This window comes from Sorex fumeus, unplaced genomic scaffold (assembly GCF_029834395.1).
Source record: "Sorex fumeus unplaced genomic scaffold, SorFum_2.1 ptg000051l, whole genome shotgun sequence".
NCBI classification, from domain to species: Eukaryota; Metazoa; Chordata; class Mammalia; order Eulipotyphla; family Soricidae; genus Sorex; species Sorex fumeus.
In genome coordinates this window covers 32313100-32331605 of record NW_026606108.1, presented here as the reverse complement: position 1 = coordinate 32331605, position 18506 = coordinate 32313100, and the positions used below count along the sequence as shown (strand labels likewise).

Below are 18506 nucleotides of genomic sequence, written 5' to 3'. Positions count from 1 at the left end.
CCCCCTCAAGCCTCACCCACGTCCCCTATCCCCAAGTAAGAATGCCACCATGAGGGGGCTGGGGGCAGGTGCAATTAGGTGGGGCTTTTCCAGAGCTGGTTTTCCCCAGCTCCCGCTGGAAGTTCCAGCGGGGACACTGGCCCGCGCCCCTGGACGCCCGCCCGTCCCCCGCCGCTGCTGCCGCCGCTGCCGCTGCCGCCGCCGCCGCCGCCGCCGCCGCCGCGGGAACCTCCGAGCTCCCTGAGCGGTTCCCGGAAACTCCTCGATTTCCCTGTCGCTGCGGCGAAAGCAAGAAACCGAAACCCGGGGGCTGCGGCCTGGGCCGAGGCGGACCTGGGGAGCCCCTCTGAGCACTCGGGATGTGGGGGGCTCAGGCTGCAGCGCCCACTCCAGGGCGAGGAGCCAAGGCAGGGGTGCACGCTAAAAGCTGTGCGCCTGGAGGGTTACCAGCTCCTCTCTCGGGGGGCTGAAGATGGGGTGAGGGGATGGGGGAGTGGGGTACAGAGCAGTTTGGTGACTTGTCGGAGGTCCCCCTGCACGTAGCTGCGAGCAGGTTGCAAAGCCCCCGCCTGGTGCAGGGGGTTGGGGGGAGGAGGCGGAAGTGGCCCGGGCCTCGGGCAGGTGAGCCGCCAGCCCCGGGCGGGGTGGCCAGCTGGGGAGGGGGAGGGGAGTCCCGGGCGGCTCGAGCCCTCCCTCCCCTTCCAGGAAGCCGGCCAACCCTGCTCACCCCGACTCCCTCCCCCCACCCCTCCCGCAGCCCGGCCGAGCTGGAATGTGGAAGCTGGCCAAAGGACTGGTGCCCCTCGGCTCCAAAACACGCACCCCCAGCTCGGTCTCGAAGGGGTCGCCTGGGCGCGCCAGGGGTTCCAGACGGGCCACGAATGCCCCAGGACGAAACTGGAGAGCTCCCGCCTCCCCCACCCCTGACCCGGGCGCCCCCAGCGGACCACGGAGGGCTCGCAGGCCCGCGGCGGGGTGGAGGAGGAGGAGGGTGCAAGTCAGGTCGTGGGTCGGGCGCCCAGCCTGGCCCCGGAGCCCCACCCATCTCGAGCACCCCACGGGGCCGAACGGGGAGCCGAGGCCTCTTTCCTCCCAACCCACTGTTTATAAGAAATGAAACTGCTTGGGGCATCGGAGGCGGCGGCCCTCACCCGGTTCCGGAGCAGCCCGCAGCGCCCGAGTCTCTCTCCAGCCCTCCCAGCGCGGGCCCCCCACCCCCACCCCCACCCCGTGTTTTCCCAGTCAGCTGCAGCCTCCCACTCTGCGTTTGGGATTTTTTAACAGCACCACCTTTTATTCTGCTGTGTCATGCAGTGTTTCTTGCCAGAGTCTCCTGCCCCAGCACATGGAAGGAAGCGAATCTGGAGTTGACCCAAAGCCGAGATACATTCGTATTTGTTGAATGAATTCCAAAACGACCTTCTTTCCATCCAGCCAGGCTCCTTTCAGGCAGGGCGATGACTTCTGGTTTGGATTGGATCCTTTGATTTATGCCCGTTTGTACTCTGCACTTCAAGGTTTACAACACTCTGTCACCCAAGTTTGCTATGACAATAGAGATGGCGGGCTGAGCCGCTGGACACGGGGAGGGTCCTAGCCCTGCAAGCGGGCAACCCCGTTCGATCCTGGCATCCCTATGCACCACCAGGAGTAATTCCTGAGTGTAGAGGCAGGACCAAGCCCTGAGCATCTCGGGTGTGACCCAAACACAAGAAAGAAAGAAGGAAAGAAAGCGAGAGAGGCAGGGAGAGAAAGAAAGAAAGAGGGGGGAGGGAGGGAGTTATTGGCTGAGCAACACAGACCCCTCCCTCTGGACCTGGACAACTGAACCTTATGCAAGTTTCCTTTGCTTTGGGGGCTGTGACCCTCTCTCTAGGTAGCAGGTCCCAAAGGGGCGAAAGCTTTTCTCATTTTCAAAAACTTAACTCAGCATCTAGGATCCTACCTACACTTCATACCTGCTGCCCTCCTGGGTGAACAGCAAGTTCTGAGTTGCTGTGGGAGGCTCCCACACAGCAGATGGGCTTGCCCACCCCGACCCCCACCCCATCCGGACTACAGATGAAATCTCAGAGGAGGCCATGCCAGCCCAGAAGACTCTAGGGAGAAGCTGCAGCCACCCGGAGAAGCTGCACCATCAGTTTGCCCTCACTGATGTGGGCACGCGTGGGAAGCAGACTGGCACCAAGACCCCTGGCTCTTGCATGGAAAAAAAAAGGCAAACTGTTTGCCAGAAGGTCAGCACCCAAAGAGTGATGAGTAATGAAAAGATTCTCTGGAGGGGGAGAACTTCTGATTAACTTCATAGAGGATCAGACATTTACTGAAACTGGAGGTGGAGGAGATGAATGGGAGAGTTGAGATAGATGAGAGAGAGAGAGAGAGAGAGAGAGAGAGAAAGGAGGGGGAGAAAAAGACAAACACACATTCACTCAAATACACACACACAGAGGTGGGAGTTGTGTTGCTGAGTACCCAGGAAAACAGACAAGGAACAAATGGAGGGAGCAATGACATGAGGGTAAAAATACAAAGCCGTGACGGGAAACTCTTAGTGAAAAATCCATGTGTTACCATTAATACATGTCATTTGACAAATGTCTTATAGTCTAAAAGGGAGTTTTGTATCACTTCTTCTGTACAACATTTAGAAGAGATGGGTAGAGTCATTTTATTTTACAGATGAGAAAACTGAGGCCCAGAGGGAGGGAGTAACTTGCCTAAGATCACACAAGTAGAAAAGTCACAATACCCCAGGTTTTCAGACTCAATTCATGTTCACCTTCCCCTGCCCTCTAGTTACCATTAACTGAAGGAGCAATGGGAGAAAAGACTGAAAGGGGAACACTAGTGCCCAAGCAAGCAGCAATGCAAGGTAGGGCTCCAGAGTTTGAATGAACTCAGCAGGTCCCTGGGTGTGCCTGGATGTTAGGGAGGTCATCAGAGATGTGGAGATCATTGGCACGCAGACTACAGGTCTGACAGGGAGGGACGCCTCAGGAAAGCGGTGCCAGTCTCCTCATTGCCACAATGTAAAATAGGACTAGATGCAGGGAGGGAAGACCCTGAGGGCCAGGTGAAGCAAAGATGAGCGCAGGATGGAAAAGACTTCAAAGAGAAGGGATGACATGGGGGGAGTATAGAAAGAGAAGGGAGGGGCAAGAGTTCTACTTGTGTGTGAATTTCTGTGGATGCTTTTGTACAGGAGTGGCCAGAAAGCAGCCAGAGCTGCTGGAGACCCTCACTCAGCCCAGAGGATGGTTGGAATTACAGAAGGGAGTATTCTGAGTCAGAGAAGCAAAAGGTCCGGTCCTGCTACAAAGATTCTGCGAAGATCCACATGCTCTGTTTAGCATCACTGGTTTCATCAGGGACGTTGCTATTTTTTTTTTGATTGGGTTAATAAACAGGGTTTAGCTTTATTTCACTGATTTGGAGTACAGTTCCCCATCGATGAAAGGATAAGTAGAATCTCACAGGTGTCAGGATAAAAGATGAATCCCTCAAGTTCAAATCATCAAAAAGAGGGGCCTAAGCAACAGTATCGCGGGTGGGGTGTTAGCCTTACACATGGCTGACCTAAATTTAATCCCTGGCACCCCACATAGATCTCTGAGTTCCACCAGGAAAGATCCCTGAGCAAGAGCCAGGAGTAAACCCTGAGCACTACCAGGTGTGACAGACACTCCAAAAACTAAAGAAATGAAAGATTTTTTAAAAAGCTCTAAAGATGTAAATGACAATTATTTCAATGAGAAAGCCTAGCAAAGAGGACTTTATCCTAAGTGAAAATCTATTATGGACACCAAATTTTTAGCCACCCAGTATTGTTTATATCTTGGGGAAAAAAATGGAAATAACCTAAATGTCCTTCAATTTGTGATTAACTGGGAAAGTTTTTATTCTTAGGATAATATGTACACATTGCAAATGCTATTTTAGGGCTGGAGAGATAGTACAGTGAGTAAGGTCCTTGCCTTGATCCCCAGCATCCCATATGCTCCCCCCCGCCCCCAGTACCACCAGGAGTGATTCTGGAGCATAGAACCACGAATAACCCCTAGCATCACAGGGTGTGGCCCAAAAACACTCCAAAAAAGCTATTTCAGAAGTGCTTTTTATGACAGAAACAGATGCTCATCATATGTGCATTTGGACATGCAGATGATCTGTGAATTAAAGTTGTTGTTTTAGGGGCAACAGTATAGTGGGTAGGGAGTTTGTCTTGCACGCGGCCAACCCGGGTTCGATTCCCAGCATCCCATATGGTTCCCTGAGCACTGCCAGAAGTAATTCCTGAGTGCAATGCCAGGAGTAACCCCTGTGCATCACCGGGTGTGACCCAAAAAGAAAAAAAAGTTCTTGTTTTAGAGCACTTTGTTGGGGGGGGGGGGAGACACCTGGCAGTGTTCAGAGCTTACTCCTGCCTTTGAATTCAGAAATCACTCCTGGTGGGCTCGGGGGACTACATGGGGTGCCAGGGATGGAATCCAGGTAGACTGTGTGCAAGGTAAGTGCTTCACCTGCTTTGCTAATGTTCCAGCACCCCCCCCCCCCAGCACTTTTTAAAGTCTCCTATTCATAGGGTCATTTTAATCAATTTCTGAGACCAGTTTAAGTGCAAACTTCCTCTCTCTAATTTCATTCTGAATTTTCCAGGGGCAATGTCAGTTTCTCAGGGACAGGACAAGCCTCCGTAATTGTGCTCCACAGAGAAAATGCTTCACAACTGGGGGAAGGGGACACTTGGTTATTCTCTTCTTGCCTGGAGAGTGTTGAACTTGGTAACCAGTCCCCAAGTCCTTCTGTTCATGTACCCAAACCCTTCTCTGCGCTCCTGGGTGTGTGCACCAACAAATCTCAATCCCCATAGTTCCTTCTCTCTCTGTCAGGGCTGACACCCACCGTTTTCAGGGATATAGCTCTGATCCATTCCTGTCATCTTCTAGATGTCAAGCTTGGCACTGGTCACAAGATCGAGTGATTATACCAGTGCCCACCCATTGCCTCTGGAGGAGGGTGGCAGGAGGGTGCCTGAAAGGTGGAGTGTGCCCTCAATGTGTCTCTGTATAGCCTGCAATCCCTGAAACTGGGGGCTGCTGTGCAGGAGAGCAGGGGCGAGGGGATGGACAGAGCCAGCCTTGCTTGGAAGAGTAATCTACTTCTGAATCAGCAGCTTTCGGGAGTTGAGGAAAGGAGCTTGCTGGGCCAGGGTTCTGGTTATAAAATGAATATAGAGCAAGGTATAGTAGCAAACTCAAAGTAGCTGCTCTTCCCAAGGGCCTGGGAGCCTGGGAGCTGGATCTCCCCCCCAAAAAACCCTTTGGGAATCTTGGTGACTCCCCGACCAGGGGTCTTGTTGAGTACTATCCGATTCCTCCATGTTGCCCAGACCCTCTGGGGCCTAAACCCTGGATCCCCGAGGAGACATCAAGCCTTCCCTGAGGGGCTATTTTCCAAGGGCCATAGGAGCTGTAGCAGGGGCGCAAGGCAGGAATACTTTATGGGGTGGAGGGGCAATGCTACCACAAGCCACCCCAACTCAAAAGTCCTTTTGCAAAGAGACCAGCGGTGGCGGGAGGAGGGGGACGAGCCAGAAGGCGCAGAGGGGAGCTGGGGAACTAAATCGCCATTGTTATCAAACTTGAGCAGGGACCTGGAGAACCACGCACACTGGAGCCCACAGGACCTGGTGCTTTCTGGACCCCGCTCCCGGGCACTGTAACAGGAGAAACGTAGGGCCACTGCCTGCTGCCTCTCTCTTGATGCGGAAACGCGAGTCCTTGGCAGGCAGCGCCAGCAGAGGACCAACGGGGATTTCCTTTCCTCCTGCCCCGAGAGCACCTCGGCTCTTTTCCTCGTCGGGGAAGGTGAGAGACCAGGAAGGTAAGGGCGCGCTGGCGCCAAAAACCTTTCTGGATCCCTTCACCCCTTCTCAAGCGGTCCTGGGAGAACTAGGCTGGTTTTCGGGAGATTGGACGCTGTCGTCCTTAAGGGGCGACAGGCGAGCCCCAGCCCCCTCACCTGCTCACGGGAGACGGAGGTCCCCATCCCCCGAGGAAAGGGAGCGATGACCCCCGGAGCTGGCAGGTTGGGACAAGGCGGAAAGCGGGGAGGAAGGCAGGCGCGCGCAGCCGGAGCGCGCGGCTTTCCAGGACAGTGTCCCCCGGGAGCGAATGTGGGGGTGGAGGGGCCGCGGGCGGGTCGGGTCGCGGTGGCCCCGGGGCGGCGGCGCCGGCCGGAGGGGGTGGGGAGCAGCAGCCGCCCTGTACTTCCCCTTCGCCGCTAGCTCTACAACAGCCTGATTTCCCCGAAATGATGGGGCGGCGCTGGCCAATGGGCGCGCGCGCGGCACTGGAGGGGGCGGGCCCGGGCCTGGGCAGGGGGAATCCCGCTAAGTGTTTAGAGTGTCCGCGGCGCCGCGGCCCCGGCAGTGCGCGCCACTCCTTCGTCGAGGCAGGACGTGCGCTCTAGCCCGAACGAGCAGAGACCCGCGGGAGCCGTCCCCAGCCGGAGCCGCGTGCCCCGAGTCCCCCGCCGCCCGGGCATCCTCCGCCGCCGCCTCCTCCTCGCTCGCACCCGGAACCGCGCTCCCAGCGCCGTCACCACGCCGGGACCCTCGGACGCCGCCGCCGAGCACGCTCGCTGCAGAGGTGAGCCCGCCTTCGTGGCTGGGGAGGCGCGGAGGGGGAGCCGGCGGCGTCGAACAAAGGCGCGCGCGGGGCACCAGGAAGTGGGGTCTGAAAAACCCAGCCCCGGGAGCGGCGGGCGCGCCGCGTCGCCTGGGTCCCCGCGCGGGCTCCGGAGGGCGCTGGAGGAGCGGCAAGCGGCCGCGAAGGGAGGGCGGGTCGCGGCGTGGACCGCCCACCCGGCCGCCTTCGCAGACGTGCGTGCGCCGAGCCGCCGGGCCTCGGAGCGGCTGCGTGTCTGTTGCGCGCATCCCCGCCCGCCGCCGTGCCCGGGACTCGAGTCCGGACACGGACGCGGTGAGGGCCCCCGCGCGGTCTCTCCGGGGGCCCGGGCTCGCGTCCAGGCCACCGGGTTCAGCCGATCAGTGCGTGCTGCCCTAGGTGGCCGGCGGCGGAAAGTGCGGGGGCTGCGGGAGGAGACGCCACAGGTGTTCTTCCTCCGACCACTGGACGGGCAGGAGGGGAGCCGGACCGGAAGGGTCCGCGACCCGGCCTCTGCTCAGTAACTGTCAGGAGGCGTTGATGAGGGGGGCGGGGAAGAGGATGTCGGGGCGCAGCGGGACCGCTGGCCCTTAAGTAAAGGTGCGCCACTAGTGTCATCAACTCTTGTAGAGTGATTTCCTGAGATACGGGGAAAAGACGCCAGAGTTTGAATTCGGGGAGGAAAGTTCTGTTACTTAGATACTTGTGCTTGTTGTCTCTTACGTAGGCGCCTAAACCCTGAAACTAGCCAGATCCCGATTGGGGCCTGTCTTCACCCCCCCATGCCCCTCCCCACACAGTTTTAGGGGAGAGGGAGAGGGAGGGAAGGGCAGATGTGTTTTCAGCCTTCCACTTGAATTCCAATGAATGCCCCCATCCCGGGCATCGCAGTACCTGGTACCTAACTGAGGGCACGGGAGGGTATGAGTGATGGGCTGGGGCAGGGTAGTGCCGAGGGGATGCTCAACAGACTCCAACCAGGAGCCTTCTGTCTTCTCTTTACAGCCAACATGCCCATCACTCGGATGCGCATGAGACCCTGGCTAGAGATGCAGATTAATTCCAACCAAATCCCAGGGCTGATCTGGATTAATAAAGTGAGTGTAACTCTTTTGGGGGTTTTCGCTTGCTATTTTAACCTGAGCTCTTTAGGAGACCAAAGTTTCAGATGCACCTCAGAAAGGGAAGTGGTAGGGGAGGGTGAGCAGCTGTGTTTCTCCTGTGAATCCCGCATGCACCCTGCTCCTGCCTCTCTTGTTCCTTGAGGTTGGGGCAGGGCTCACACCTGAGGGTACGATCTGAGTGCCCAGAGCTGGACTTCCTCTCTCCTGGGGAGACCCCTGCATGTGCAGCCAGCATCCTCCAGGACCCTCAGACAGAAGTAGGTGCTGCCGGCAGGAATGTGCCAGTTCAGCAGAAGACCAAGAGTTAACCTTGTATCCCTTGTCCTGACCCAAGAAATCCTTGCTCATGGGAAACACATGGGTCACCCCAACAGCATGGCGTCAGCAGTAATACTGTTAGTATAATGACGAACACTGCAGGCCTCTCCTTGTTTCATCCGACCCTCAGAGTCCCTCTGAGAGATGCATCCTCTGCATGAAAATACCAAGGCCTAGAAGCTAATGCCATCACACCAAAAGCAATAAAGCCATGGTCCCCAGTTTGTTTGACTCAAAACTCCCTCCTGTTAACCACCTGCAATAAGAACAGTGAGGCTTTACATCTGCCAGTGTTTTCTTATTTCACAGAAAACACTGAGGGGCAGAGAGGCCCCACGGCAGCGCTGGGTGGTCCAGGTAGTCCGTGTCCCCTGCTTGCTAGCTCTCCAGAGGGGTGGCCAAGGACCCCCTATGTAGGAACTGGGGTCCAGGCATCTGAAGGAGCCCCCTCTTAATGAACAGAATTCTCAGTTCCCGGTGCTGCGGGTAGGTGAGAGAAAAGGGCTCTCGAAGAGCCCCTATACGTCATGCCAGGGCCTTAACGTGGAGGAAGGCTTTGCTGCACAGAGGGTAGCCCAGCTCCTCAGAACCCAGAGCCCTTCGCAATCTGGAGCGAATGACTAGCCCATTTTCACCAATCTCAGGATAGGGATAACCCAAGCCAGATGTCAGGGTGAAAAGGGGAAGTCAGCCTTTTCCCAGACCTGGGGGGCTGGGGCCCCAAACCTGTGGTCTCTGAGCTGACACAGCTGTGTGTGTGTGTGTGTGTGTCTGTGCTGCTCAGGAGAAGATGATCTTCCAGATCCCATGGAAGCACGCTGCCAAGCACGGCTGGGACATCAACAAGGACGCCTGTCTGTTTCGGAGCTGGGCCATTCACACAGGTGCGTGCCGGGTGCACAGGGACCCGGAGTCATGTGGCTCTTCCCTGGGCTTCCTTGAGAAAGATGAGAGTACAGAATTCAGGATGGGCAGGGGCCAGCTCTTCTGGTGCCGGCTTGTCATTTTGAGACATTCTTGAAGAAATTTGAAACTCTCAAATCTTAGCAAGTGTGACCTTAGCAAGTTTGGGACTGAATTTGGGTCCGCTCTAGCAAAAGCAACTGTGTCCCTGGTGGGACCTGGGCTTCCGCCTTCCTCACTCCTGCTGCCCAAGCTCTCCACACTAGACCCATCAAGTTGGCATTCTGTCCACCTGTCCATGAGGGCTGGGGCTCTGCACACATCCATACCAGCCTGCCTACCATCTTGTGAGCCCCACTCTGGGCTTCCAGGTTTGGAAATAGCAGATCAAACCCAGTATGTACTCTCTGGCTGGTCCCACTGTGCCGAGAGATGAGTGAGACCAGACGTATGCCTGGGCATTTGGCTGGCTGTGTCTGAGCCAGGCCCAGGCATTTGAGAAGCCTCAGGACAGTGGGTGTGCAGAGTGTTCCCCGGAACTACCACTGGGGTCCGACCCGTGCGGGTGGCAGCACAAGATCTCAGGGTACTCTTGACTCCTCCCAGATAGATGGTGGGGGGAAAGGGGGCAGATGAGGCTCCCCACCTATGGTCCTTGACCCCTCCTCTGCATTTCTGCCCCTTAGGCCGATACAAAGTAGGAGAAAAGGAGACAGATCCCAAGACATGGAAGGCCAACTTCCGCTGTGCCATGAACTCCCTGCCTGACATCGAGGAGGTGAAGGATCAGAGCAGGAACAAGGGCAGCTCTGCTGTGCGGGTGTATCGGATGCTCCCGCCCCTCACCAAGAACCAGAAGAAAGGTAGGCAAGGGGTCTGCGGGAGCCCCGGGGGGAGGCAGCTGATGCACCTGTGCTAAGGCTGACGGCCTCTCTGTTCCTACAGAGAGAAAGACCAAGTCCAGTCGAGACGTGAAGAGCAAGGCCAAAAGGAAGGTGAGTAGGGGCCCCGTGGCTCTCTGGCTGCCAGGGTTCCTGGTGGGTACTGAGGGAGGCGCCTGCAGCTAGCCTGGAGCTCAACCACCATCTCCCTCCACAGTCATGTGGCGACTCCAGCCCCGATGCCTTCTCTGATGGACTCAGCAGCTCCACCCTGCCTGATGACCACAGCAGCTACACGGCTCAGGGCTACCTGGGGCAGGACTTAGATATTGACCGGGCCCTCACTCCAGGTGAGGGGGCAGCTACGGGGGACACTGGTGTGGCTCTTCCTCATTGTGCTGGAGGAGGGTGGCCTCATGGACTGGTGTGTGTGTGTGTGTGTGTGTGTGTGTGTGTGTGTGTGTGTGTGTGTGTGTGTGTTGAGCATCGCGCAGAGAAAGCACACAGCCCTAACCTGTGGTTTCTGTCATCCTCAAGAGCTCTCATCCTGTGTCAGCTGCACTCTCCCGGAGTGGCAGATGCCCGTGGACATCATGCCAGACAGTACCAGTGACTTGTACAACTTCCAGGTGTCACCTATGCCTTCCTCTTCTGAAGGTTCGTGCCCTTGTTGTCCAGCCTGTTTGGGTCTGGGGAGGGTTTCTTGAAGGAGCAAATGTGCATCCAGCTGTACTGGGCAGGGGGGCTAACCCGGTTGGGCCCCCTAATAAGAGCAGTGGCACGGGATGGGGGCACCAGGCATGCGGTGGCGAGTGGGCAGGAGGACTGGCCCGGGCTGGAGTGAAGGCGCCATGGGCAGGTGAAGGGGTGGCAGGAGATGGGTGCTCTCTCCTTTTAGCTGGGTGTTCTGGCTCCTCGGCAGCCCGTTCTTAGGGTGAGGAGGGAAATGAGGGAGTGAGATGCCTGACTTGAGCGTCCAAGGGCTGACTCACCAGGCCAGTGCCCTGTTCTGGAATATCCGTGGCAGGCAGATGTGTGCTGGGAGGTTGGCTGGCGTGCATGCATGCATGTGTGTCTTGGGGGGGTTAGGGAGTGGGGACCCCCTGGAGGCTGGCGTATGGGGGCGGGGGTGGGGGTGTGTGTGTAGTGGGGGATAGGGATCGGGACCTCTGGTGGGGCTGGAACCATTGGTAAGCTGAGCTGATTGCCATCGCCCCCTCTGCTCTTCCCTGTCAACAGCAGCCACAGATGAGGACGAGGAAGGGAAGCTGCACGAGGATATCATGAAGGTAAAGCCCCTTCAACCCCTGTGTCTCCCTCCAAAACAGGCCCTGCTGTGGGGGAAAGGGCGGCTGGCTGCCTACATAGTGTGTCTGTCACCACCACTGTCCTTGCTTGGCCATGGGAGACCCACTGTGGCGGCGGGTGGGAGGAGGCCTGGCCTCCAGCAAGCAGGCTGTCCTGACTTGGGTCTTGGGGCCGCGGACAGCTCTGAGTCAGCTGCCATCAGCGCTGGGTCCCTGGCCCGCATCCACAGCCCAAACATGCCCCAGCCCTGTGAGTTTGGGAAATGCACATCAGGTTTCAATAATCAGCCGCCAGCATCTGCAGTGTGATGGCTTTTTGGTGGATGTCGTTGTTTCAAAGAAAATTATCCCTCGTGCTTTTTTTTTCCCCCTTTCTGTGTTAGTTTTAAAAGTGGATATAAAATTATTGTGGAAGCCCGGGGCAATGGCTCAAAGGGCCGAGTGCACACGTGCAAAAATCCCAGGTTCAAGCTCTGGCACCCGCCGTGTGTCCCCTGCCACCTCCCCCAAGCTGGGTGTGGCTCTCCAGAAACAAAGGAAAGAGAAATGTTTGTAGGTTTAACCCAGACCCTCTCTGCCAGTGTTGTGAGCACAGACACCGGTGTATCTCCTCATCCCTAGCCTTTTGGAGGGACTTTTCTTGTCTCCAGAGCCGTGACTATACATCACACCCCTAGCTGAGAAGAAGGCAGACTTGGGAGATGTGGGGTGTGGTCTGGGGGCTGACCCTCATCTCCCAGAGATGACAAGTTGGGGCTAGGCAGCAGTGAACCTTGCTTCCTCCCCTGCCCAGCCCGCCCTGCCCACACAGCGTGTCTGTAGCCCACCAAGAGGGTGAGGATGGGAACCTCAGCTCCTGGAAGGCTGGTTCACTCACAGGGTGAGCGTGCCTGGGACACCGGCTAATTGCTAATGTCTCCTCGTTCCTATCCCCAGCTCTTGGAGCAGTCAGAGTGGCAGCCGACACACGTGGACGGGAAGGGGTTCCTGCTCAATGAACCCGGCATCCAGCCCACCTCTGCCTACGAGCTCAGCTGCAAGGAGGAGGCTGAAGTTGACAGCCCTGGGGGTGAGGAGCCCTGGGTCCAGAGGGAGGATGGGGAGAGGTCCAGGACAGGGTCGGCGGGCAGCAGAGGCCACGCTTCCTTGCTGAACTCGCTGAGGTTGCAGACAGTCTAGTTCCCAGCTCTCAAACCCTAGGGTCTGCCTAAAGAGGTACAGGACAGGCTTGGTGGAGCAGAGAGCGGATACTGGGCCTGCCTACCCCGCTTGACCCTTTCTCACACAACCTTTTCTGTCTTTCAGGGGATCCGGGGATGAGCGTACACCCTGTCTTCACAGACCTGAAGAACATGGACTCCATCTGGCTAGAGAACATGCTCACCCCAGTCAGGCTGGCTTCCGTCCAGCCCATCCCCTGCGCACCCTAGCAGGGCCCAGCCCCGCTGACTCCTCGAAAAACAGAACCTGGCATTCCTGGTGGCTGTGGTGCAGAGAAATGGGACTCCAGTGGGCTCCCTACCGTGTCCACAAGACCCCACTGCTGCATGGGGAGGGGGCCTTCCTCTTTGGGTCATTAACCTCGCACGAACTGGCAGGCCAGAAATGGGGCTCATCTTAGGGGGTCCAGCCAGCCTACCTCCCCAGAAAGAAGATGGGCTATTCTGAGTTGGGAGTGTCCAGTGGAGGTTGCAGAGAGCTAAGATCCTCCTCTTCCGACCCTCTTGAGTCCAGCTGCCTGGAGATGCTGTCCCAGAGCCAGCCCGAGGCGCTAAACTGATCAGCAGATCTACTGACCCCAGGGCTGGCTCTGCACTAAGACATTGCACTAAGTGAATCCTGCTCCCAAGGACCCACCTCCCTTCCCAGCTGAGCCCTGGGGACTGACTGCTGAAGCAAGTGAAATGTGAAGGAGACTGTTGGTCCTGTGGGACAGTGTTCCCCCCCCCCCCCCCCCCGCCTCCGAGCGGCTCTACCCCCCACCCCCCTTTCCCTGCATGGGCTGAGGGGCTTGGGAAAACCATGGCACTTTCTCTGTGGATCATGCCACATTTTTGATCAGAGGTGTACACTAACATTTCCCCACCAAGCTCCTGGCCTTTGCATTTATTTATATAGTGCCTTGCCCCCCCACCTGCCCATCATCCCCACACGTACCCCTCAGGTCCCAGCAGCCCTCAGCCCAGGGTGGGAAGTGTGAGCACCTTGTCGTGAGTTAAAATTGGAAACACCATCTAACCAGGATCATACTTGTATATAGCATGTATATATTGATGTAAATACAAACGTCTTTTTATAAAAAGTTCATTGTCACAAGGGTGTGGTGGTTTGTTTAGAGAAACTCTAGCTGGTTTTACATGGAAACATTCTGGTGGATTTATTCTTGGCGTCTGGCCCGAGCCTGACTCTGGGATGAGCAAGACCTGATTGCAAAATCCTGACTTAACGTTCCTAGAGAAGATGGAAGAAAAGACACAGGGACACATTCCCATGAACAGTCTTTTGTCCTCTAACCCAGACTCTGGGAGTGCTGGGAATGTTAGGTTTTGGGTCTTTCTGAGTGTCACAGACTCGGGGTCTGGATGGGGTGGAGGACACAAGGGTCAGGCCCTCGGGACTGTTGCCTGCTAATTCAACAGTATTTTACTGTTGACAGCCAGTGGTAAACTGGGTGCTGAATATCAGCCCCACAGTGTATACAAAAACAATAGGGTAGGAAAACTGGGCAACCTTATATGAAGCACAACCTTATATGTTGAACAAAGGGTTCTGGCTGGGCAAGCCCACCCAGAATCTCTGAAGGGGTTTATTAGATCAGAGTGGAGCTTCTGAAAACTGATTTTGGGATCGCAGATATGGACCATGTTCCCTGGAGAGGAAGACCCAAGTTAGAGGATCATCTCCGGCCAATGAAATGTAGCAGTTTTTTTTTTTTTTTGCTTTTCCCATCCCCCTCTGGTCTCACCCTGGGCTATAAAGAGTGCCCAGGAGTGGGTAGGTTGGCCCAGGGAGGCTGTGGGCATTGGGGCTGCTCAGGGACACCCAGCCCTGTGGTCACTAGCTTTATTTCCTTAGTTGCAGAAACTGCCTGAACTGTGATGGCCTCACAGGATCAGCCCACTGGAAGGGAAGAGTGTGGGCCCTTGGAGGGTGGCAAGGCTGAATAAGAAAATATTGATGTGCATTTTGGGGGATTTTTTTTGCCTTTTTGGGTCACACCTGGCAATGCTCAGGTTACTCCTGGCTCCACTCAGGAATTACTCCTGGCAGTGCTCAGGAGACCATATGGGATGCCAGGGATCGAACCCGAGTTGGTCATTTGTAAGGAAACACCTTACCCACTGTACTATTGCTCTGAACCCTGAGTAAGAAAATTAAGGACAAAATGGAAAAGGGGCAAAGGTTGATGGTCATGTACTTGGTCCCATTTTTTTTTCTTTTTGGTCACACCCGGCAATACACAGGAGTTACTCCTGGTTCATGCACTCAGGAATTACTCCTGGCGGTGCTCGGGGGACCATATGGGATGCTGGGAATCGAACCTAGGTCGGCTGCATGCAAGGCAAACACCCTACTTGCTGTGCTATTGCTCCAGCCCCTGCTTGGTCCCATTTTGATCACACAGCATCTGGACAGGCAGATGAGTGGCTGGTAGCGGCCCCAACAGCCCCCAACAGACTCCGAGCTCTGGCCAGAAGGAGACCCACAGGTTTTTACATGAATGGGCTCAGCTTGGGCAGAGGGTTAAGAGACTCCTCCAGAGCTGCTTTGTACTGATGAGGTCAGATTCTGGGGATGCGGTGTAGCTGACTGTGTGAAGCCTTTTGATTGAGTCTGGGTGGCAAGATCTACTAGGGTGATTTTCCTAAGGATGTGGGGACGGTGTGCAATGAGGAAGGATGAACTAAAGGAGGGCAGAGTCCAGCCCGGAGCTCTTCTTGCGATCTGAATCCCCAGTGAGAAGGAGATGGTGGGTACTGATGTCCCAGACCACTGTGGCACTCTCCCAAGTTCTAATACACAAAACTCATCACTTGTAAGCTACCAAAACGAGAGGAACTCCATTTATAAGCACACAGTATCTAGAGCCAGTATGAAGTGCTACCCTCCTCTAGCTTTTCTGGCCCCAGGAATCCTAAACAATTGAGAACAACTGTTTGGAATGTCCAGGAAAAAGTCCTCAAATGGGGGTAACCTCCACCCCATGGCAAGCCCTGTAGAGCCAGGGCTGCCCGTTTGCACTTCACCATGGGCTTGAGCCCAAGTCTCATGGGAGACCTGGACGTATGTGTGTATGTGTGTGTGTCTAAGCAGCTGATAACAGCTCATGAGCCAGAATAGAGCAAGGTCAGTATAATCTGAATCAAATTTGGGCAAAGTAATTTAAGGTCATTTGAAGAGTACACCGGTGCTCTTGTGAATCATTTCCAAGAGCATTAGTCTAAGGGCTAAAGGAGGAAGCTCTTCGCAGAGGGAGCATGAAGGTGGGAGAAAGGTGCACTGTCAGGGTTGTGATGACTATCATCAAGGACCGCTTCCCAGTGGGGCTCAGCCACCACAGCTAGACTTCCTGCCATGTCTACAGATGCACAAGGGCATGTCCAGCCAGTGGCAGAGTTTCCCCGCCACACTCCAAATGCACATCCCAGTCACAGGACTGCTTCTTTCTTCCAGCTCATTTGGCAACAGCAGGGAGCAGGAGGCCGCCTGCCAGCTGCTGGGACAGAGGCTCCCGGGGGAAAACAGGAGGTTCAGCCCTTTCCTGATCTCTGGAAGTCTGGGATGGGCATGCCAAAGATGGACCTGAATCTTTGGGGAACGTCTGGGTGGCGGCCACATCCTTTCCTCTGTAGGGGTGATGCCCAGCACTCCTGGTCACCTCCCTGTATTAGGGGGTACTGTTTGTACCACACCCCTCTTGGAACACCAGGAAGTTTTTTGTCACCAGGATATATGCATCCTTTTTTTGGGAGGAGAGTCTTTCTACAAGTGCTTGGGGGTCCCCAGTGGTGCAGGCCTCACAGATGCCCCAGCACCATGATGCTCAGGGCCAGTGGTAACAGGGGCTATCAGGCAGGGATACCTCATCTGTGCTCAGAGGCCAACAGGACTACACCTGGTGATGCTGATCATATGAGTGCCGGGGACAGAATGTGGGCCTTGGGTGTGTGTGAAGGATGCACTCCGACCCTTTAGCTATCTCTCTGTTCCCTGTATCTCCCTTTCTTACTTTGTTTTTGTTCAGGGGCTATCCCTGGCTGTGCTCAGGGTTACCTCCTGGCTCTGCACTCAGGGATCACTTTTGAAGGGGCTCGGGGGACCATATCAGGTATCAAGAATTGAATTTCGGGTTGGCTATGTGCGAGGTAAGCACCTTCCCAGCTGTACTATTGGTACATTTTTTATATTTTCATATTTTTTAATATTTTTATATGTATAGCCTGGCTATAACGACCTTTCTTTTTGGGGGGTGAATGGTCATACCTGATAGTACTTGGGGACCTTGTAGTGCCAAAAATCCAACCCGGGGCTCCCACAGTGTGTGGGGGGGGGGGTGGGAGGGTGGGGTGCAAGGGATGGAACCCATGGCCTCATCCACACAAGCTGTCTCTGAGCTACATTGATCTGACCCTATGATGTCCTCCTCAATTTGGGTGGGATGAACCCTCAGAGGTGAAGACGTGTGAAATTCACCAGTATTCAGCCCACCCTTCCCCACTGTCTCAGAGCATGACTGGCTGTCAGCTGGGGCTCCCTGTGAGGCTAAATCTACGGCACCCACCACCGCCCCTTAACTCCCACACCAGGGGACCAGTGTTCAAGCCACGTAAGGCCTGCCAAAGATGAGTCAGCTCATCCGCCCAGGGCCTGCATTTCAGTCCATGTTTCTCAGTACCCAGAACTCAGGCAGATTCCACAAAATCTGGCTGTCACTGGGAGAGGAAACTGAGGTCTGGGAGGCATTGGCTTTCCTTCTGAGAATACATTTGGGGAGAGGGAGGGAAGGCAACAAGAGCAGTCTTGAACTTCTCTGGACACAGTGAGGGACAGGCCAGGCCGCCCCCTTTATCCCCAAGGCTTCATGTCTCTGCTGCTACAGGCCCCAGGGCCCCCAGGGCCCTGTGAGGTGGCGTTGGCTTTGGTCTTCATAGAAAGCGATGCCCCACCTAGGCCCTGGAGGCCACCTGCAGTTTTGAAGGGTGAGGTCCCAGGTGGGCGCGGCCAGAGAGGCCTGTAACTTGGCACAGTTGCGGGCAGTGCAGCCACACAGGGCTGTTTGTGAACCTGCTCCCAGCTCCAGGGGACTCTGGCCCCTAAACCTTATCTCCGCTCCAGGGATCAAAGAGGACTTTCTGGCCGAGTTTCTGCCTGAGCAAGAGCTGAGCCCTCTTGTACCCTCTTGGGCCTGATCAGAGTTTTGGTTTATCCCAGGGTCTCAGAGGTCTAGGTTCTGGATGGCCATGAATCAGGACCCCTAAAGTTAGTTATGAGGTTGGAATCCTCCTGCAGCTGCCCTGAGTCTAATCTGTGTCTGGGTTCCTGAAAAAGTCCAGCACCTTGGCAGCTGGCCAGTGGCCAGGCCGTATCTGGGGGCTCGCAGACAGGCTCCCTCCCAGGAGGGTTCCCCTCTACGTACAGGGAGTGGCCGGCCCTGGGGGGAGCTGAGTGGGTGACGGGACCAGGGGTGGGGTGAGGTTATCTCTCACTTCCAGCCACATACGCTGGCATAGCTGGGTCCCCTTCTGCTTGGCTGCATGTGAGGGTGCCCAGCTCTGCTCACTCAGTCAGTCCTGGCTCTGCGATGCCACGGCATCAGAACCCCTTCTGCTCAGAGACTTCTTGAAAGGTGGTGCCAGGGTCTCTGCTCAGAAGCGAAGTCACTGGCCCTGTCCAATCTCCTCTGGAAAAGCTGGCTGCATAGAACAACGATTTGTGTGGATCCGGGTTCAATGTTTGGAGACCAGAGCAGATGGGGAAAGAGTCTTTACACCGGAAGTCACTTTTTTTTCCAGTGGGAGCCACACCCAAAAGTGCTCAGGGGCCACTAGAGCTATAGCAGGAGTGCCTGGGAGACCGTGTATGGCCGGGGATCAAAGCTGGGGCCTCGCACATGTGCTAGGAATGTGCATGCCCACCTGACCTATCTCCCTTGGCCTGGCCCCAGTTATCACTTTCTTAAAACTAAGAATAAGTCAGGAAGTCCTGCCACCCACAGCAGGCTGAGTCTAGGCTAGAGTAGGAGGTGCTGTCCCTGACTGGAAGCTGAAAGCTGCTGCCCCTCCCAGGGTTCCCTGCTCCCAC

At 56.0% G+C, this 18506-nt stretch overlaps 1 protein-coding gene across 3 annotated transcripts; it reads left to right on the top strand.

The window, feature by feature from the left end:
* The first annotated feature begins 6378 nt into the window (after positions 1-6378).
* Positions 6379-13501, top strand: IRF1 (interferon regulatory factor 1). Of its 3 annotated transcripts, none has more exons than XM_056124851.1 (10): positions 6379-6653; positions 7677-7768; positions 8898-8997; positions 9703-9879; positions 9962-10011; positions 10115-10247; positions 10435-10554; positions 11137-11186; positions 12141-12273; positions 12510-13501. In XM_056124851.1, the coding sequence occupies exons 2-10, from the start codon at positions 7682-7684 to the stop codon at positions 12632-12634; spliced, it is 975 nt and encodes a 324-aa protein (XP_055980826.1). In that variant the 5' UTR covers positions 6379-6653; positions 7677-7681; the 3' UTR covers positions 12635-13501. The 3 variants fall into 3 exon arrangements, with proteins under 3 accessions (XP_055980826.1, XP_055980827.1, XP_055980828.1); XM_056124852.1 differs by lacking the exon at positions 6379-6653 and adding an exon at positions 6948-7054; XM_056124853.1 differs by lacking the exon at positions 6379-6653 and adding an exon at positions 6971-7070.
* Positions 13502-18506: the final 5005 nt, after the last annotated feature.